Source organism: Sorex araneus, chromosome 4, assembly GCF_027595985.1.
Source record: "Sorex araneus isolate mSorAra2 chromosome 4, mSorAra2.pri, whole genome shotgun sequence".
Lineage (NCBI taxonomy): Eukaryota > Metazoa > Chordata > Mammalia > Eulipotyphla > Soricidae > Sorex > Sorex araneus.
In genome coordinates, this window is record NC_073305.1 from 46,600,387 (window position 1) to 46,620,310 (window position 19,924).

The 19,924-nt window shown below is 59.9% G+C and overlaps 1 protein-coding gene across 1 annotated transcript; it reads left to right on the forward strand.

Annotated features, from left to right (window-relative positions):
* The first annotated feature begins 2,180 nt into the window (after window positions 1-2,180).
* Window positions 2,181-16,472, forward strand: SLC38A3 (solute carrier family 38 member 3). Its single transcript, XM_055136522.1, has 16 exons — window positions 2,181-2,304; window positions 9,885-10,033; window positions 10,125-10,206; window positions 10,353-10,468; window positions 10,904-10,977; window positions 11,047-11,139; window positions 11,226-11,307; window positions 12,109-12,191; window positions 12,274-12,332; window positions 12,532-12,699; window positions 12,786-12,865; window positions 13,278-13,378; window positions 13,532-13,656; window positions 13,742-13,886; window positions 14,731-14,834; window positions 14,923-16,472. Exons 2-16 carry the CDS (start codon window positions 9,933-9,935, stop codon window positions 15,025-15,027), a joined length of 1,518 nt encoding a protein of 505 aa, XP_054992497.1. The 5' UTR covers window positions 2,181-2,304; window positions 9,885-9,932; the 3' UTR covers window positions 15,028-16,472.
* The last annotated feature ends 3,452 nt before the right edge of the window (window positions 16,473-19,924 follow it).

Here is a 19,924-nt window from a genome sequence, read left to right on the forward strand (position 1 = left end):
CACCAGAAGTAATTCCTGAGTGCCAGGGGTAACCCCTGAGCATCACTGAGTGTAGTCCAACAAAACAAAACAAAACGAAACAAATGATGTGACTGAAATGGAGCCTGAGAGCAAAGAGAGAGCGGGACCCTCCAGGCCAACTCCCATGCCTGGAAGTCTCTAGGCTCAGGTCCCGGTTTCCAGAGATGAGGGGAGGGGGCAGGCTGGAGGCTGAGATAAAGCTCCTTGCACCCCCACTCCCAGCAGCTGCCCTGGGCTCAGCTGCAGGAGTGACATCCCCTCCGGCCACAGGGAGAAGACACGGGGCGGTTGTTATAGCCCCAGCCCCTGCCAGCTGTCCGGCCACCGCAGTCCGGGTTGGGAGATTGGGCAGGTGGCGGGAAAGGCCTGGGAGCTGTGTTTGTTCTGGCCCTGGCCCAGGCCTAGCATCAACAAACCCCAACCCCCCCCCCCCCCCGCCCGCCAGCCTGGGACCCTGCATCCCGCTGCCTGGGACCTCCCACAGCCACCCAGCCCAGCCAACCCCTGCTCCCTCCAGTCTGGACTGAAGACCCTACATGAAGACATGTTGGGTGACCTTGAAGCCAGGCCAGGCCCCTTGGGAACGACCGGTGGGAACACCCCGCCCTTTGCAAACGGCTCCAGTGAGCTGTGGGATGTTCACACTGCCGTGGTGCTGAGCACCCCTCCCCTCCGGGCAGCACCCCTCCCATCTGACAGTGCCCACAGCCAGTCCTCAAGGCCCTTTGGAGAGTGGGAGTCTGAGACCCCTCAAGACCTGGGTAAACTACTCTGGGGCCACACCGGGCCAGGGCCTAGAGGAAAAGCTGATCCCTTCCTCCTTTCCAACCATCCATGGGGCACCCAGGGGTGCTTAGAGGTTTGGGGGACTGTCACCACCCTTTGGCTTTTCTCTTTTATTTTCTTTTGCTTTTTGGGTCAAACCCAGCGATGCACAGGAGTTACTCCTGGTTCTGTGCTCAGGAATTACTCCTGGCGGTGCTTGGGGGACCATATGGGATGCTGGGGACCGAACCCACGTCGGCCGCGTGCAAGGCAAACGCCCTCTCCACTGTACTATACCTCCAGCCCGGCTTTTCTCTTTAGTCTTCAGCTGAGTGTCCTGTCCTTGCTTCACAGTTTACCCTTCCCCCACCCCTCACAGGTAAGGGAAAAGAACCATTTACTGGTAACATAAAGGGAAACTGAGGCATGCTGGGCCTCCGCTGTGGTGGAGCAGTGAGTCAACAGAAGGGAATCCCAACTCCCAGGCAGGGGAGGGTTAGGTGGGGCTCTGAGGTCAGTCCCCCCAGAACAGGGCAGGGGGGAACTGGGAGACAAGACCCAGAGACACAATGTGGTGGAGGAGCAGAGGCCAAGGGATTAATCGGATCAGTAGCTGAGAGGCAGGAGGCAGAGCTGTTCTGGGAACCCCCGCCCCCAGGCCTTTGCAGGGTCAAGGCCTGCCTGTGCTCCCTTCTGGCTGGGTCTAGGGAACCTTAACTTCCCACCACTCTCCTCTTCCAACAAGGCCTTGGAAGGGAAACCTGCAGGGGTGGACTTGGAATCCTCAGTCAAGCACCGGGTCCCCTTAAAAACCTCTCCCCAGGGACCAAGTCCGGGCGGGTGGGTCCCTGACACAAGGCCAGCTGCAGAGAGAGGCTCCTTGGAAGTCAAGAAAGGGGACCTGAACGGGAACTCTCAGGCAAGTCCCCCTCTTGCCCTCACTTCCCACCCCTCTGTTTCAGCCCTAGAATCTTCTCTTGGGGTGGGGGACTCAGGGATGAGAACCCCCCCTCCAGCCCGCTGGATCTGCCCAAGGACCGCACGTTGAGCCAGAGAGAGAGCGTCCCCGCCCAAAGCGCCCTTCGCTCAGGTTAAGCTTTGCCCGGTCCCACTCCTCGGAGCTGAAGACCTCCTCTTCCTCCTCCTCCTCCTCCTCCTCCTCCTCCTCTTCCCCCAGGCTTCAAGCCGATGCGGGTGGTGCGGGGTGTGAAGCGGGTACCCAGAGATCTCAGACTGGGCTTTAGACCTCAGCGCCCACCAGACCCCCACGGAGCCCGTGCCGCAGCACCGGCCTCCTCCCGGGGGACCCCTCTGCGCCCGCTGCCCCTCTGCCGGCTGCCGGGTGTCCCCCGCCTCCCGGGGACCAGCCCCTCCTCCCGCGGGCCGCCGGGGATTGGCGGGCGGGGGGCGGGCCGGGGGCGGGGCCGGGCGCCCTTCATCCCCCGCCGCTGCGCTCGGCTGCAGGCAGAGCTGACGGCCCCGGCGGAGCGGAGCGCCCGAGTCCCCATCCAAGGCCAGGTACAGCTGCGGGCGCGAGCCCCCCGTGCGCCCTCCCGTCGGCAGCGGGCTCTGGGCAGCTCCCCGCGCCCCGCAGCCTCAGGCAGGAGCCCCAGTTTCCCCACAAGCCAGAGCCACGCGCGCTGGGTGTCTGGGAACGCGACAGGCGGCACAACTTGAGCTGGGGGCCGGGAGAGACATCTGGTCTCCTGGCGGCGGTGGCGGTGGTGGTGTGGGAGGTGTCTCACGGCAGGAGGTGGAGGGGCAGCAGAAGGCCTGGGCACGCGAGGCTGCGGCCACAGGACACTTTGCTGGTCCCCGATGTGCTCCCCGAGGCAGGTCCTGGGGGTCCGGCTGCAGAGGGTCCTTACGCGGAGGTTCGGAGGGACCGGGAGCGCTAGTCCTGGAGCGCTGCCCCGACGGGCGCATGACGGGCAATCGGTGCGCTGGCACGCCCGGAATCCGGGTATATTTATCCCAACTCGGGGCAGGGGCTTGGGGGCACAGGGCCCGGATGCCCCAGCGCCCGCGGGGTTCTGGTGGGTCCTTGCGCCCATGTTCGTGGCAGCGGCGCCGTGGGCACGATGGTCCCCGGCTCGCCGGGCTCCCGGGGCTGCGGGCGCGGCTCCGCGTGCGCCTCTCGCTGGCCCGCGTGGGGGCAGCGCGGACCCCGGGCACGCGCCGAGGGAGTGGAAGCCACTCGGTTTCCAGGAGCCCGCCCCCGCCTGACTGGCCCCTTCCATTGGCCGCGACGACTGCGTGCGTTTGTTTACACCAGGGGAGGGGGAGGCGAGGGGCGGTGCCTATGCCAATCTGCCCCTCCCCCGCGGTGACCTGAGCCCAGGTACAGCTCCAGGAGAGGGCTGAGGGACATGAAGGCCACGGTGCCTGCGCCGTGGGGGACATCTCCACCCAGATCCATCCGCCCTTGGGCCCGCCAGGCCTGCCCTTTCCATGCCGGCCTTGGGCCACTGCTGACCCAGGAAGAGGGACCACTCCACACCACACACATGTCCTCTGGAACATGGTTCGCGCTGTGGGCTCAGAACCTCAGAGCTTTCTAGGGCTTCAGCCGGGAGTATGGAAAGCTAGCCAGATTCAGAGAGTTCCGTTCGGAGAGCGCGGTGAGGGTTCTGAGGCACTGCTGCTTCCTGCAGGGAGCCGGCAAGTGGCGGCATGGGGGTGCGGGTGGCATGGGGGTGCGGGCGGCCCGGCCCGACCCTCGACCCTCGCTGGTGACCCTAGATGAGACTGAGAATCCTCCCTCCTAGGGGAGGGCGGGCCGGAAGGCGGCGGTCCTAGGGAGCTTGGGGCTCCGTGTCTAGGTGTCTCAGACCTGCTTTCTGCACAGGCCCCGGAGCCTCTTCCTTACTGGCTACCCAGCCCCACTCTAATGAGTGCTGGTTCTTGGGGCCCAGGCCCCTCCCCCACTCCGCCCAGCCCAGGCCTGTAGGTGACCGGTCCATACCAGTTGGTGACTCCTGTCCTAGGCAGGGTCTTGGGCACATGGAGAAGCAAAGGAGCAGTCAGCTGGTGGCACATGGCCTCTGGGCTAGGGGCAGGAAGGGCTCTGAGCTGCAAGGAGCACCCCCCTGGAATCTGGGCTGGTTGTGAGCCTGGACACGCAGTGTAAGGGGAAAACATGTTTTAGGGCAGCTGGGAGCTGCAGGGGAGGTAGAGTTTTGGAGTTTTGGTTTTCCAGTGCACAGAAAGCAGGGGTGGGGGCAGCGATGTGGATTAGGGGTAGAGCATTTGACTTGCATGTGGAGCCTTGGGTTCGATCCTTAGCACTACACACACACGCGCGCGCGTGCGCACACACACACACAAGCAAACTGGGGCCATGTTTGTCCCTATGCTACAGTAGGACAAGGGTCCCCCAGGGCCTCAGGCAGCCCCTACAGGGCACAGGTCCACTAGAGCCTGGGCGGGGTCTGCGTAGGGTCCAAACACACCCCATGAACGTTCGCCTAGCACCTGCGCTGTCCAGGATGTACTCTGTCTGGCGGGCAGGGGGTAGGCCTTTGACTCTAGATAAGAGGACAGATGGGGGGAGGGGGCTCTGGAGGACCAGGTGAGGCTTCTGGGGGCTCAAGGGAAGGGCCAGCTGCCGGGGCAGGAGGGGCTTTCCGGCCAGCGGCCTGGGGTGGCTTGGCTTTGAATTTCCGCTCTGCAGGCCACGTCCTGTACACAGCCTCTCAGCCGGCACGTCTGCACTGGCGCCTGGCGCTGAGGACAGGGCTCAGCCCAGCGGCCACCAGCTCCATCTGCCTTTCCCGTCCTTTAGTAGACACGTGCTGGGGCCAGGGGCCCTACCCTCTACACGTCCCAGCTCCTGATGAAGGAGCCAGACCTGCCAAAGGGAGCCTGGAAATGCCGGGGCAGTCTTCTTGAGGTCCTCCCCTAGAGCCTGCCTGGCCACCCCTCAGGTCCCCTGGCTCACTGGCCCCTCACCTGGGCCTCTGGCTCCCTCTCCCCTGCTCCTCTGGGACTCTGTCAGATGTGGCCTCTCTTGCCTCCTCTTGCCTCTCTCTGTGTGGCTGCTGATGATGGGTGGAGTGTCTTCCTCCCTCTCTCTTTCTCTCTCTCTCTCCCTCTCTCTCTCTCTCTCTCTCTCTCTCTCTCTCTCTCTCTCTCTCCCTCTCTCTCTCTCTCTCTCTCTCTCTCTCTCTCTCTGGGTATTTTCCTTTGCCCTGCTCTCTCCCTCGGCATCTCTCCCTGTGCCTCTGTCAGTCTGCCTGGATTAGTCTGCCTGCACGAGCGTGTTTGCTCTCCCTGTCTATCTCCCCTCCCTCTGCTTCTTCCTGGTGTGGGATGGCGCCTGCCTCTCAGGCTGACCTCTTTAGCCCGTCCCCCCCCCACCTGCCCCCGCCATCGGGGTCTCCGAAGAGTCCTGAGTTGCCCTAGGCCCCTGCTCCAGCTCTCTTTGGGGCCAGAAGTCCGGCTGTCCAAATATTTGGCCGCCTCCAGGGGATTCCGGGTCAGCAGGGAGGAGAATGGACTGGCTGGCTCGGGGTCTCCCCTGCCCCTGGGGGGCCACAGACACGTGATGTCCTGTCCTTCGCCTCAGCTGGGCCTTGGGCCGCACGTCCCTCTCAGCAGGCTGGCAAACGAGGGAGGAGACTGCGGCTGGCTCTGGCCCAGCCCCGAGCCCAGGTCCCAGCTGCAGCCTCCCCTGGGGCAGCTGAGCGAGGAGGGTCCGGGACGGCTGTAAGGAGAGGCTGAGGTGGCTGGGCTGGACCTAGCTTTAAGCATCTGCCGGGTGTCTAGAAAATGTACCCCCGACAGGACAGGAAAGTCTACTTTCCGGCCACCGCTGGGCCCTTCAGATCCTCCTAGACGCTTCCGCATGCCCAGAACACAGACGCCAGGGAGCTGAGGATGAGGCCTGGTGGAGTCCACACAAGCTTGGATCCCTGGGACGGGACAGTCAGGGCAAGAGGAAGGGGTGTTTCAGTCCTCCGCTTTCCTCTCTCTTTTTTATTTTTGGGCAATTCTTGGGGCTTACTCCTCCTGGCTCCCTGGCTCTGAGTTCAAAGATCACTCCCGGCAGTGTGTGGGGGACCCTATGTGGTGCTGGGGCTCAAACCGAGTCAGGCTCGTGCAAGGCAAGCTCCCTACCCGCTGGTCCGAACTACCCCCTCTCATACATCGGCCCCTATCCCCTGACCACTGCCAGCTGCTCCTGTGGCCATGCCCATGGGGGCTGCCACTCAGCTCCGCTCCAAATCCCATGTCCCCGTGGACAGCCTGACCCAACAGGGCTGAGGGGTGCAGGCCCAGAGGGGCACCTTGTCTTAGCCAAGGAAGAGAGCAGTGAGGAGGGAGGAGCTGGGCCCTTGAGCCACCAGGTTCTGCAGCTGGCCACTCCCCCTGCACTTGAGACCTGGACTTCAGTGAGGGTGTCAGGTACCAGGAGCTGGGGAGCCGTGGCAGCAAGCTCCTGCATGGGGTTGGGGTCTGTGCCTCCACTGTGCGTGAGGCTGTAGGGTGGGGAGAGGGACAGTATAGCCGTCACCGGCGTACTCTGCAGGTACAGCCAAGTCCTTGAGCAGAGGAGCGCAGAGAGTGGAGCTCAGAGCCCCAGAGGTTCCAAGGACCTCGATCCCGGGCCGAGGGACATGCGTCCCACAGTGGCTGACGCAAGCAGCTGCCCCACCGCGGCCTGGATTCCCAGGCCTGGGAATCTTTAATTAGCCAAACTCGACACCTGCCGAGGTGTGCCTGCCGAATTCTCACCCCGTGATGTCTGCGTGGGCGGGCGTTACCTGCGCCCGGCTTCCTGCCCGCTCCTGCCCCTGCCCTTATCTCCCAGCAGAGTAAATAGGCCTGGGGCAGCGGCCTGGTCATCCATTGATTGCCCCAGCCCGTGTGGCACCCAAGGCAGATGTCATCCTGATGGCTTGGCCAAGGTCGCAGTGCTCTTTCCACCTCAACCCCTGACCTCTCTCTCTGGGAGTCCCGGGCCTGTTCTGGGGCATAGACCTCAGGGAGGCTCCTAGCTCCATCCCCATCTTCCATGCATGCCTGGGACGCAGGTCTGCGAGAGGGGGAGTTCTTTGCCCAGGTCACAAAACAGGCAGGACCAGGCCCGGCCTCAGACTCAGTGTGTTCACTCTGGGCTTTCCTAGGGCCATAGCTATTACGTCACTGGGCTCCCGGACTCCCCAATGCACAGGAGCTCCACGGGAGGTAGGCCTGAGGGAGGTCAACTGTCAAAAACGAGCTTCTCGAGGGTCAGAGAGCAAGTTCAACTGGCTGAGTGCGTGCCATGCATACCGGAGGCCCGGATCCTACCCTCAGTGCCACATGGCACCTGAGCTCTGCCAGGAGTGACCCCAGCACAGAACCAGAAATAACCCCTAAGCACCATGAGTGTGCCCCCTCAAAAAAAAAAAAAAAGGGTCTCCTAGGTGTTGGAGAGATGGTTCAGAGAAGTGGAGTTCATACTTGCATGATGTATGTGTGGCACCACATGGTCACCTGAGCACCATCAGGTCCCCTCCCCCAAAAGGAGGGGGCGGAGCTGGAGCAATGCTATAGCAGGTAGGCATTGGCCTGGCACACAGCCAACCCAGGTTCCACCCCAGCATGCCATATGGTCCCCTGAGACCCACCAGAAGTGATTCTTGAATGTAGAGCCAGGAGTAGCCACTGAGCATTGCCAGGTGTGTTCTAAAAGCAAAAAAGTAGGGGAGGGGGTGGCAGAGGAGGACAGCGTCTAGGCTCAGAGAATACCCTGAGGTCCCACAGTTGGTCTCCCTGACCCTCATCCCCCTCCCTGTGCCAGACTGAAGGCCGGAGTCTGACCTGGCAGCCTTCAAGGATCTCTGCGGGCCTGAAACCTTCATCCCACCCTTTGCAGTGCCTCTGCCCATGGCCCTCTCTTCTGTTCCCACACCCTGAAGATTCCTGCTAAGAACTTTAGGGTTGACTCCATCTGCGTCCCCTCCAGGAAGCTTTCCTTGGTGCGACTCTCTCACTCCTTGTTTGCGTCCTGGGACTACGAGGCTCCCGTGGCAGAAGCTTTCGGGTGTGGAGAGGGCATGTGTGTTTGGCGTTTTGTCACTAGAGACTGAAGGTCTCAGGTCAGCTGGAGCCCCAGCAGGAACTGGTGGTGACTAATAGATCTGAGGGTGCAGGCCCGGGTCTTGCTGGGGGCCCAGGGACTCTGGAGCCAGGACTTTGGACACCTTGGTCAAGGCACCATGACTGTGGTCTCCCTGGAGGTGGCGTGGCTGCTAGGGAAGCTGTTAGGGTCGGGAAGGGTGCTTTGTCTGGCTGCCAATTCAGCACACTCTAAGGGCCTGTCCCAGCCTGCCCAGGGCTGGAGACCCGGCAAGAGCAAGGCAGCGAGTGCCAGGGGACCCGCCGAGTGACTCTGGCGATGAGGTGCTTGCACCCCCACAGTCCACTGAGACCCTTGGAGGGGGCACTGAGGCATGGCTCGGGCACACACATGAGAACAGGCTAGTCCTGAGGAGGCGAGAGGGAGCTGGTCTCACGTTGGCGGCTCCGAGTGGGCAGGATGGAGGAGGGCAGAGTTCCTAGGCTAGCCCCGGAGGAAGAACAGGCAGGTTGAGGGGCTGCAGGCATGCCAGGGATGGGATCCCCAGGATCCAGGTGCCTGGGGGTGCACTCTTGTGGTCACTGCCGTCAGGACACCAGGCTCCTGGGCACATGGGGAGTTATGCAGAGAAGTGACCATCCGTTTCCAGGCAGGGGGGTTCTGGTGCTTCAGGCCCGGGCTCTGACTGATCACCGGCCAGCGCAGCCCCTTTCTGGTCTCCCCCGGCCTCAGCGAGCCTTGGCTTGGTGGCCTTCAGAGTCCTCATAGATGCGCTACCGGGGACAGGAAAGGGCTGGTGCATGGTCTAGACACCAGGCAGGGTTGGGGTGAAGAGAGGGGCGGAGGAGTGGAACGGTGAGTTCAGGGGCAGGTCCCTCTCTAGCCACCAAGGTCCCAGCTCCTCGCTGGAGGCTCTATGAAGTGGAGAGAGGGTGGGGGGAAAGTGGGGTGGGGGGAGAGGGCTACTCAGAGTCCACTCCTGAGAGTCAGCACCTCAGGGCCAGGGCTCCCCCAGCAGAGAAGGAGGCGCTTGAGGGAGAACAGAGCCCTGAGCGAGGCTTGTGTGGCCCAGAAAGCTGGGCCCCGGGACACCAATTTCCTGGAAGGCCCCCGAGGGCCCTTCGCAGCCGGGTGGGAAGGGTCCAGGTGTCAGCCACCAGCACCGCCTCGGGCCTCCTGGGGGGGGGCGGCCGTGCGCCTGCCGATCCCAGCGCCAGCGCTCAGCCTACAGAGGGCTCTTTGTTCCAAGTGCCAGCAGTGCCCGCCGGGCGGCTGGGAATGGGGCCCACAGCCCTCACCCTCTCCCGAGGCCTCCAGCCGTCGGGCAGTGCCATTCTAGGTTGGCTAGGAGGCCCCTGGCACACAGGGCGAGCACAGGAAACTGTCTCCCAGTGTTAATATCAGGGATGGGGAGTTGGTCCAGGGCCTCCCTGCAGAGTGGGGCCTAGAGACTGGGCCCAGCATCCCGGGGCCTGGCCACTGGCCCTGAACTCGGGTCATCCTGCTAACAATTCTCTCTCCACAGCAGGGAAACCGCGGTGCCCCCGGGGCCTTCACTGGCTGGTATGAGGGGCTATACTGTTCTGAGCGGGGTGTCTCACTGGGACGTCCTGGAGAACTCAAGAGTCTGGGACCCGTGTCCCCAAAGCCAGGATGGGGACTGGGTTCTGAGAGTTAGGCAGAGGGCAGGGCGCTCTGGGCTTATGCCTGGCCTCACTTTCAGCATCACAGGCCCCACCCCAGCACCCTGGGTGTGACCCAAGAGGCTCCTGCTCACCTCCCAGTGGGCGCGGGTGGTTCCCAGCACCCCATGAGGCCAAGCTGGGTAGGATTGTCTGGGAGTGCCCCCGAGCCCCCTCAACTCTGCCCAGGAAGCGCTTTTTTCTCCACATACACACAGACGCCCACAAGACAGGTCCCAAGGAGGGGGCAACAGGCTGACGCCCACGTGTCTCCACAGCGCCCCGCGTGTGCTCCAGCTGACACTGTTGGGGGGCCTGGGAATAACTGGGGCGGGGCTGCCCCTCCTCAGGCTTGTGTCAGCGTGTGGCCGCTGCTCCTGGGATCGGGTCCCTGAGCCATGGAGGCGCCTCTGCAGACCGAGATGGTGGAGCTGGTGCCCAACGGCAAGCACTCGGAGGGGCTACTCCGGGTCAGCAGCCCCTCAGCAGGAAGCCAGAGGTGAGCAGGAGGGCGTGGGCAGCTGGGCTGGGGGCAGGGACGGGTGTGTGCGAGCGACACAGCTGAGAGCTTTGCCCGGCCGTGCCCGCAGGGTGGAGGGCCCCCGGCGCAGCTGCGTGGAAGGCGAAGGCTTCCTGCAGAAAGGCCCCAGCAAGGAGCCGCAGTTCACTGACGTGAGCCGGGGCAGCGAGGGAGGATCGGGGGCACCCACGGGAGCTTGGGTGCAGTCACGAGGTGCTCCAGGGCTGCGGTGGGAGGCTGAGGGGTGGAGATGGGGGGTCCTTGGCCCCTTGCTGACTCTCCTCCCCCGTGCCCGCAGTTTGAGGGGAAGACGTCATTCGGGATGTCGGTGTTCAACCTCAGCAATGCCATCATGGGTAGTGGCATCCTGGGGCTCGCCTATGCCATGGCCAACACGGGCATCATCCTCTTCCTGTGAGTGCCTGCTGTGACCCCAAGGGCTTTGATGGGACACCAAACATGATCTCCCGTGCTCTGCCACTTTCCTGGCCTGCTACGCAGCTGACAGCATGGGCACTTGTCCTCAGCCCAAATCACAGCTGAAAACACCCACCATGGCCAGACAAACAGGCCTCACTTCCCATGGACCGTGGGGGGGTTGCAGCCTGGGGCCAGCCTGACAGCTCCAGACCTGTGCTTCCACCATGTCCCCCACGTGTCCCCGCCAGGATTGTGCCCTGCCACCTCCTATCCCAAGAGCTCCAGGGACCCTTCTGCTCCTAGCCTGTCTGGGGCCTGCTGAGCCCACACGTGCCCTGTTAGGGAAACAAACACCCCGTCACAGACTCCCAGAGCCCATCACCCCCTGCCTGTCGGGGGGCCCAGCGGCCTGTCTCGTCCACCTCCCAGGTTCCTGCTGACGGCTGTCGCCCTGCTCTCCAGCTACTCCATCCACCTGCTACTCAAGTCCTCAGGGATCGTGGGTGAGCCTCAGACCGGCCTGTAGCAGGGGTGGGGGGCCTGGGGGGCAGTCCTGACTCCCGTCCTGGCAGGCATCCGTGCCTACGAGCAGCTGGGCTACCGTGCCTTCGGGACCCCGGGAAAGCTGGCAGCGGCCCTCGCTATCACACTGCAGAACATTGGAGGTGAGGCGAGCAGCAGGGGCCGGTGGGGGCCCCCGGGCTGACTGCTTCAGCTGACCCCACCCTGGCCCACCCCTCTTCCCACTCAGCCATGTCCAGCTACCTGTACATCATCAAGTCTGAGCTTCCCCTGGTCATACAGACCTTCCTGAACCTGGAGGAGCAAACCTCGTGAGCCTCAGGGTCTAGGGGAGTGGGGAAGGGTGGGAGACCCCTCCGTGTCCACCCAGGAGATGGTTGGGTGGAGCAGGCAGAGCTGCTGGGAGGGACCCCAGTGGGCGATGGCTGGCGGGGCCAGCAGAGTGACCAGCAGAGCTAATGAGAGTGGAGCACCCCCAAGAAGGACAGCAGAGGCAGGGTGGGGCGGGCCTGAGGAAGTGGGGTGCAGCCTGTGAAGCTGGGAGATCCAACACCCCTCGGCACTGCTCCCCATTAAGCCCCAGGCTGCCCATTTGCCCATCACATTAGCCAGACCAGTGGTACCACCATGTTTGGGGTGGGGGTGGAGAAGACAATTGGGCACTGCTCTGGCACAAGACCCAGGAGCAGGGTTAATGCTGAGCTGCAGAAGGTGGGGAACAGGCAGGATTTGGGGGGTCCCCAGGCCTCTGGGCCTTCCCCAGAATGCCAGCCTCATCCTGTAGTCCCCACCCCCACCCTGGGGCACCACAGGGCATCTGGCCTGTTTGGTAAGTCCCTGAGACCCCCATGGAGAAGAGTCCACCCCCAGAGGCAGGTTTTCAATCCCATCCACCTCCATGTACCCCTCAGGGTCACTTCCTGGGGGGTCAGCACCCCCACCACACATATCCACCATCCCAGTGGTGACTGTGGGATCTGCTGAGCATGCGCACCCCATGCCCTGGGTGCCCTTGGCAGATGGGGACAGAGACCAGTGTGACCTCCATGGGGTGTGGAGGTGGAAACAACCCTGGTACTTGTGAGTGGTGGTGACAGCCCCTCCTGTTCCAGGGATTGGTACATGAACGGGAACTACCTGGTGATCCTGGTCTCTGTCACCATCATCCTCCCTCTGGCTCTCATGCGGCAACTCGGTGAGCACGGCGAGACGGGGCCAGGGTCCTAGAGGGAAGTGTGGGAGGGACCCCTGGCCTCACGATGCTCCCCACTTTGCAGGCTACCTAGGCTACTCCAGCGGCTTCTCCCTCAGCTGCATGGTGTTCTTTCTCATTGCAGTGAGTCACCTTGGGGCTGCTCAAGTGGGGGACAGGTGTCCCTCGGGACATGTTCCACTGGAGGGGGGGTCTCCCTGGGCAGCCTGGGTAGGTGAGTAGCCCCCTCAGGCCCTGATCTAGACATGGCTTCAGCCTCACCCCACACCTCCCGTGCAGCCTGGCTGGCCCTGAAACCATCGTCCTCCTCTCCACGAAACAGGTCATTTACAAAAAGTTCCAAGTGCCCTGCCCGCTGCCCCTGCATGCCACCAACATCACTGGCAACTTCAGCCTCACGGACAGCACCGAGGAAGAGGCAGCGTCTCGGCTGCATGGAGCTGAGGCCACCGCCTCCTGCAGCCCCCGATACTTCATGCTCAACACACAGGTTCCCACCCACAGGGTTGGGGCTGGGGGGGCTGGAGCCCAGGAGGGCTGTGGGAGCTGCCCTGACATGCTCCCTCGTTTCCCCAGACGGCGTATACCATCCCCATCATGGCCTTTGCCTTCGTCTGCCACCCAGAGGTGCTGCCCATCTACACTGAGCTCAAGGAGTAGGTGGCCGTGGAGAGTGGGCAGAGCTGCCTCGAGATGAAAGTGGCCCTGACTGTGGGAGTGGGAACCCCAGGGAACCCAGAGGCAGCTCAGAACATGGAAGCACATGTCTGGCATATGGAGGCCCAGACCCATGTGGTACCCCCAGCATGGCAGTGTCCCTGGTGACCCCCAGTATCACCATCAGTCAGGCCAGCTGTTTCCAGGGTGGGCCCCTAAACCTCCTGAGCACTGCTTGGGAACATCCCCCCAACCCTCCCTGAAAAAAAAACAAATTTCCTAACAATCTCCTGGATTGCTATGAGGAGGGATTGGGAGTGAGAGCGAGGCTCCCTCAGCTGCCAAGGGTGGGGGACTATGGGGGTCTCCCACCCAGGTTGTGACCCAGATTGGCACTATCCCCTCCCCCAGCCCCTCCAAGGGGAAGATGCAGCAAATCTCGAACCTCTCCATCGCTGTCATGTACGTCATGTACTTCCTGGCTGCCCTCTTTGGCTACCTCACCTTCTATGGTACGGCTGGATGTGGGAGGAGGTGGGGCAGAGGCCAGGCTGTCGGGGTGACAGCCCCTGGGGCTCCCAGGGGCCCTGCACGGGGGTGCCTGCCAAGGGTGCTCAGTGCTGGGGCAGGCCGGGCTGCCTCTGACCCCCTCCCTGCCCGTGCAGACGGGGTGGAGTCGGAGCTCCTGCACACCTACAGCAAGGTGGACCCCTTTGACGTGCTGATCCTGTGTGTGCGTGTGGCCGTGCTGACAGCTGTCACGCTCACCGTGCCCATCGTTCTGTTTCCGGTGAGCCCATAGGCCAGTGCCCAGAGCCTGGGGGCGGGGGGACGGTCAGGCCTCACTGCTCACTCCCCCCGCCCGTGGCCTGCAGGTGCGCCGAGCCATCCAGCAGATGCTCTTCCCTAACCGGGACTTCAGCTGGCTGCGGCATGTGATCATCGCCACCGGCCTGCTGACTGGCATCAACCTACTGGTCATCTTCGCCCCCAACATCCTGGGCATCTTTGGGGTCATCGGTAAGGGCCTGATGCTGTTGTGTGTGGAGGAAGGGGTACCACCCCAGAAACTCTTCTGATGGCAGAGTCTGTTCTGCTAACAAATGGGAAAAATTGATTAGGCTCCAGAATCTGGCAGTGATAGGTTTGGTATTCTGGCCTCTGTCCCATCTTGATCAGGGCTCTGAGCTGGAAGACCAGACAACTCAAAGACATCTCTGGGGGCCCCCAACTCAGGAGACTGACTCCCCAACTCAACTCTGCAGAAACCAACAACCAACCTTGTTACTGAGTATCATGAGTCAAATGATCATAATTCGAGATGTCTGAAGCCTGAGTCAAAATAATTTAAGCAGAAAGGAATACATGGGCTTAAAGAATGGAGAGGCCTGCGGGAAGAGTTCTATCCAGGAATCCATTAGCATCAATAGCTATCCAGGAGTCCAATAGCTCTGTCCCCATCTCTTGTCTGCCTTTCCGCCTTTCTTTCCTCTTTGCCAACTTCACTCGCTGACTGATTCTCTCATTCCAACAGCACTAGATTCCCATCCTGGTTGACAGAAAATAAGGGGATGGGCAGGTAAATGCTCTAGAATTGGGCAGTGCACTCAATGGAATAGAAAGATGAGTTGGTCCCCCAATAAAGATCGTTTGACCTTAGTGGGAGAGAAAGCACAAAGGTTAAGGCACCTGCCTTGTATGTGGCTGACCCAAGATCCATCCCTGACACCAGATAGGGTCCCCCAAACACTTGTGCCCTGTACACAAGCCAGGAGGAAGACCTCAGCCCCTCCAAGTATGCCTCCCACCAAAACACAAAAACATCAGTGACCCTTTGCTAAGACACGCACCTCCTCTGTTGCAGGTGCCACATCAGCCCCATGCCTCATCTTCATCTTTCCTGCCAGCTTCTACTTCCGCATTGTGCCCACTGAGAAGGAACCTGCAAAGTCCACCCCCAAGATCCTGGTGCGAGGGGCCTGGAGGTCAGTGGGAGGCATGGCGGCCTAGGGGCTACCCTGGCCTCAAGGTTTGACCTTGATTTTTGCCCCTGCAGGCCCTGTGCTTTGCTGTGTTTGGCCTCTTGCTGATGACCATGAGCTTGAGTTTCATCATCATTGACTGGGCCTCAGGAACTAGCCGGCAAGGAGGAAGCCACTAGGACGGCCCCTTCTGTTCTACCTACTGGTCCTCGAGCCCCTGCATCCAGGGGCCAAGGGGGTGGGGAGACATGGTCAGCACCACGGCGCCCGACCCGGCCCACGTCCTCTCTGTGGAAGCTTTTGTTAGGGAATCAGGACCAAGGCCTTTGGGCCATGACCCTGCTGGGCTCCTTGGATGCAGGGGCTTCCCGAGCCGGGAGCAGGGTGGGCCTGCAGCCCCACTCCCATCCTTTTGCCTCAGACACCGCCCCCCCAACTCCTGTCCTTCTGCCCAGCTGCATGCACTGAGGTCCAGCAGTGGCCTCTGGGGGTGGGAGGCAGCTGTGTCTCCTGCTGGGGCATGCAGAGCTGCAGCACGGTCTGCCCTGAACCCCTGCCCGTGCCCTCCCCGTCTGCTTCCCCTCTCTGTCCCCTCAGCCCCTTTCAGCCCTCAGATACTCTTGGCCCTGCCCCCATCTCCACCCCCCCGGGAGCCGACTGGATACCTGGAATGAACAGGTTCTTCTGTTCATTCAGGAGCGATAGTACAGCGGGTAGGGCGTTTGCCTTGCACTCGGCCCACCCGGGTTCAATTCCCACCGTCCCATATGGTCCCCCGAGCACCGCCAGGAGTAATTCCTGAGTGCAGAGCCAGGAGTAACCCCTGAGCATCGCCGGGTGTGATCCAAAAAGCAAAAAAAAAAAAAAAAGAGCAGGTTCTTCTGAAGGGGAGGCTGATGTGGGCACCCCCAAGGGAATCTGCCTTGCTCCCTCCACCAGTCCTGGGGAGGCTGGGCCTCCACCACCCTCAACCCTGGGCCACAGCTCACATTCCACTACCAGGGAAAAAAGAGTGTCTCTGCCCTGGGGGTGCCTAAGACCCCAGGGACCAGGCTGAGGTGAGGGAGGAGAGACTGGTGACCCCCTTTTATAAATATGATACGTCAGACCAGCTGTGTTTTATCTTCTCCATCTCCATGGTCCCTGGGCTCCTGACAAGCAGAGGGGGGAGGGAGGCTGTGGCTGGTGATGGTGCCCCTCCCCCCTCTCTCCCGGGCATGAGGTAGGAACAGAGTCCCCACCCCGCTGGCCCCTGCCTCCCAAACCAGCTAGTGGCAATGTCAGATCCAGCTTTGGGCCTGAGCCAGGCCTAACACAGACCTGCTTTCTCACGGGGTGAGGTGGGGAAGAATTAATGAGGCTCCAGGAAATGGGACAGAGCGAGGCCTCCGGAAGGAGGCAACGTGAGGTGCATCCCCAGCAGCTGCAGGGAGGGTCTGAGCTGGGGGCAGCCGAGCCCCCCTGAAGCCTGTGCGGGGGCCCCCCTGCCCTCCTGGGGCTGCCATGTCAACCCGCTGTCAATGCCTCAAGCCTGGGAACAAAAGTCCAGGGATCCTGGGCCCTTCGGGCTGATCTTTTTATCGCTAGTAAAAGGCACTCTGAATAAAGGTGGGTGCAGTCCTGACAGGGGACCCTGCGTGTTGAATGGGGGCATCGGAGGCAGGGCGGGGACTGCCAGGGTGCTGGGCAGCCCCAGGTGCCCTGGGCTGGGTGGAACTGGGAAGCTGCCCATTGCCCGGGGCAGACCTGAACCAGCTGGGGCCCAGCGGGATGGAGCTGCCCAGGCGTTGGCACCAAAGCCTCATTAGGAGAGACCCCGCACAGGCGAGGCTGCTGGGGGAAAGGGCAGCAAGAAAAATCCAGTTTGAACTTGCAAGGAAGCGGCCGGCTTGGGAAACCCCTGAAGAAAGAACTTCCTCAAGCTGGTGGCTGTGAGGCCCAGGGCAGTGCCAGCTCGTCAGAGGGGGGCTTCCTGAGTCTGGTTCTCATCAACCCCAGGCGCCTGACTCCAGCCTGGGGACTCACCCAAGAGTCCTGTGGTCCCAGAAAAGGAACTGGACACTGGCCTGGAGGTGGTCACAGCCCAGTGTGTCTTGGCACAACCTCTGGGAGGTCTCTGGGTCTTCATAAGATGAACCCATAGCCCTGCCGAGACCCAGGCTCCTGTGAGCATACAGTGGCCAAGGACAGGGGCCACCTGTGGATAGGACCTAAGGATCTTTTCTCACACTCATCCAGGGTGGCTGCATTGAGTTGTGGAGAGCCCAGGACTGGTTTCGGCGCAGGGGAGACGTGCTGATGCTAGTTCTGTCAGCTGTGTCCATGCACAGAGACGAGGTGGAAGATAGTCTCTGAGTCTTTCTGTCTTTCTATCCCTTCTCTGTCTGCCCAGCAAGGTCTTGGGGGTGAGGAGGAAGATGATGTGGCCACTACACCAAATCCAAAAGCCAAGTGCCCAAGGGATTGAGCGCCTGTCAATGTCTGGCCACTCGGCCTCCATAAGATGCTATTGGTCATCACTAAATAGTTCTGCAGTGTTTTTTAATGGTTTGGGGGCCAGATCTGGGGTGCTCTGATGCTACTCCCAACTTGGTGCTCAGGCAGTGTTTAGGGGAACTATGTGGTGCTGGGGGTCAGACCCAGGCATCCTGCCTGCAAACATAGGCTCCAGCCCTTTGAGCCATCTCCACTTTGATCTGGTCTGTTTTGTTTCGTTGGGTTTGGGATCCCATCCTCTGTGCATAGACTCTGCTCGGGGATCATATGCAGTTCCAGGTTTTGAACCTGGATCAGCTCTGTGCAAGGCAAGCAGCTTACTCATTGTACTATCTTTCTGATCCCCATTTTTGTATGTTTTGAATAATTTCTCATTTTTTTCTGTCTCTCTTTTGGGGGGAATTTTGGGGGCTGTTCCCGGCCACATGGGGCTGCTCTCAGCTCTGTGCTCTGGGGTTGCTCTTGGCAGTCCTCAGGGATCAGAACTGGGGCTCATAGTATTCAAGGAAAATGTGTCAGCCTTGGACTATCTCTCTAGCCCCATTTAAAATTAAAAATAGGGGTACTGGAGCAATCGTACAATGAATAGGGCATTTACCATGCCCATGTTCAACCCAGATTCGATTCCCAGCATCCCATATGGTCCCCCAAGTACCGTCAGGAGTAATTCCCGAGTGCAAAGCCAGGAGTAACCCCTGTGCATCGCCCAGTGTGACCCAAAAAAGAAAAAAAATTGAAAATATGGGCGGAAGTGAAAGTATGATGGGTAGGAACTTGCTTTGCATTCTGCTTACTTGGGTTCAGCCCTGGCATCCCATATAATCCCCTGAGCTTTCCAGGAGTGATCCCTGAATGTACAGCCAGGAGCATCACCAAAAACCTTAAATTCAATTAAAAATTTTAAAACACTGCTCTGGCTAGATCAGGGATCAAGGCGCTGGCCTTGAGCACAGCTGACCCTGATTCAATCCCCAGGACCACTTATGGTTCCTGAGCAGCCAGCAAGACTAAGCCCTAAACATCACTGATGTGGCCCCTCTAAGAGAAAAAAAAATTCTGTGTGAGCCAAAGAGATAGTACAGAGAGTCAGGTGTTTGCTTTGTATCCTGCTGATCCCAGTTCAAATTTTATAGCACCATGCATGGTCCCCCAAGCACTGAACAAAGAGCCAGGAATAGCCCCTGAATAATAATGGATATGACCTTCAACACCACCCCTACACACATACACACACCAAAAAACCTGTTCTAAAGAGCTAAGGAAGTGGTACAGCACTTGCCTTCCATATAAATGTAAGGCCCTGGGTTTGATCCTTATCACAGCACCCCATGGTGCCAACACACACACACACACACACACACACACACACACACACACATGCAGACCACAACCCTAGTGGCAAGGAGTAGTCCCAGGTCCCCCTAGCACCACAGCAGGCTATTGGCCCCATTTATGGCTGCACAATAAAATAAAAAGCTGCTCTAAAAAAATGGTTTTTATTTCTGCTTGGAACAATGACAAAGATAGAACAGCCAGAAATTCCAGCTCACAGAACCTTTCTAGATTTCTTTCCACTGCTTTTCCTATGACTGACTGTTGAAAAAAAATTTTGTATATAATACACACACACACACACACAAACACACCAGGAAAAGAGACCAAGACCCATGCTCACACTCACCTTCAACTAAAAGGGGATTCATTCATCACTCAACAAGAATTTACTGCAGACTGGAGAGATCATACAATAGGGAAGGTACTTGTCTTACCCAAATTTGATTCCTGGTACCCCATATAGTCCCCTGAGCCCAGCCAGTAGTAAAGTTGGAGCAGAGCCAGAAGTAAGCCCTGAGCACAGACAGGTGTGGCTACCCCAAAAGATTAAAAAAAAAAAAAAGTAGCTTTTATTGACACTTCAGGAAGAGATAGTACAGGGGGTATTTTTTTTTTTCTTTTTGGATCACACCGGCACTACTCAAGGGTTACTCCTGGCTCTGCACTCAGGAATTACTCCTGGCGGTGCTCAGGGGACCATATGGGATACTGGGAATCGAACCCAGGTCGGCAAATGCCCTGCCCTTCTTTGCTATCACTCCAGCCCCCACATAGTACAGGTTTCAAGGCACTTTTTCTTGGGGCGTTTTTGGTTGTTGTTCATTTGTTTGCTTTGGTTTTGGTTTGGGGGCTATACATAGTGGTGCTCAGAGCTTTCTCCAGGCTCTGTGCTCAGGGATCTCTCCTGGCAAGACTCGGGGGCCTATATGGGGTGCTGGGAATCTAATCTGTGTTTACCCTGTGCAAGGCAAGCACCTTTCCTATGGACTATCTCTCCAGTCCCTAAAGGGCCATGACATATGGCCCTCTGAGCACTGCCAGAAGTCATTCCTAAGCACAAAGCCAGCAGCAGCTCCTGAGTACCATCACCACCAGTTTGACTCTAAGTGCCCCCCTACACACAAAAAAAGATTTCATACTTTAGTGAACAAAGTGAAGACCATTCTCATCTAGAGTTTATTTATTTATTTATTTATTTATTTATTTATTTATTTTGCTTTTGGGGTCATACCCGGCAGTGCTCAG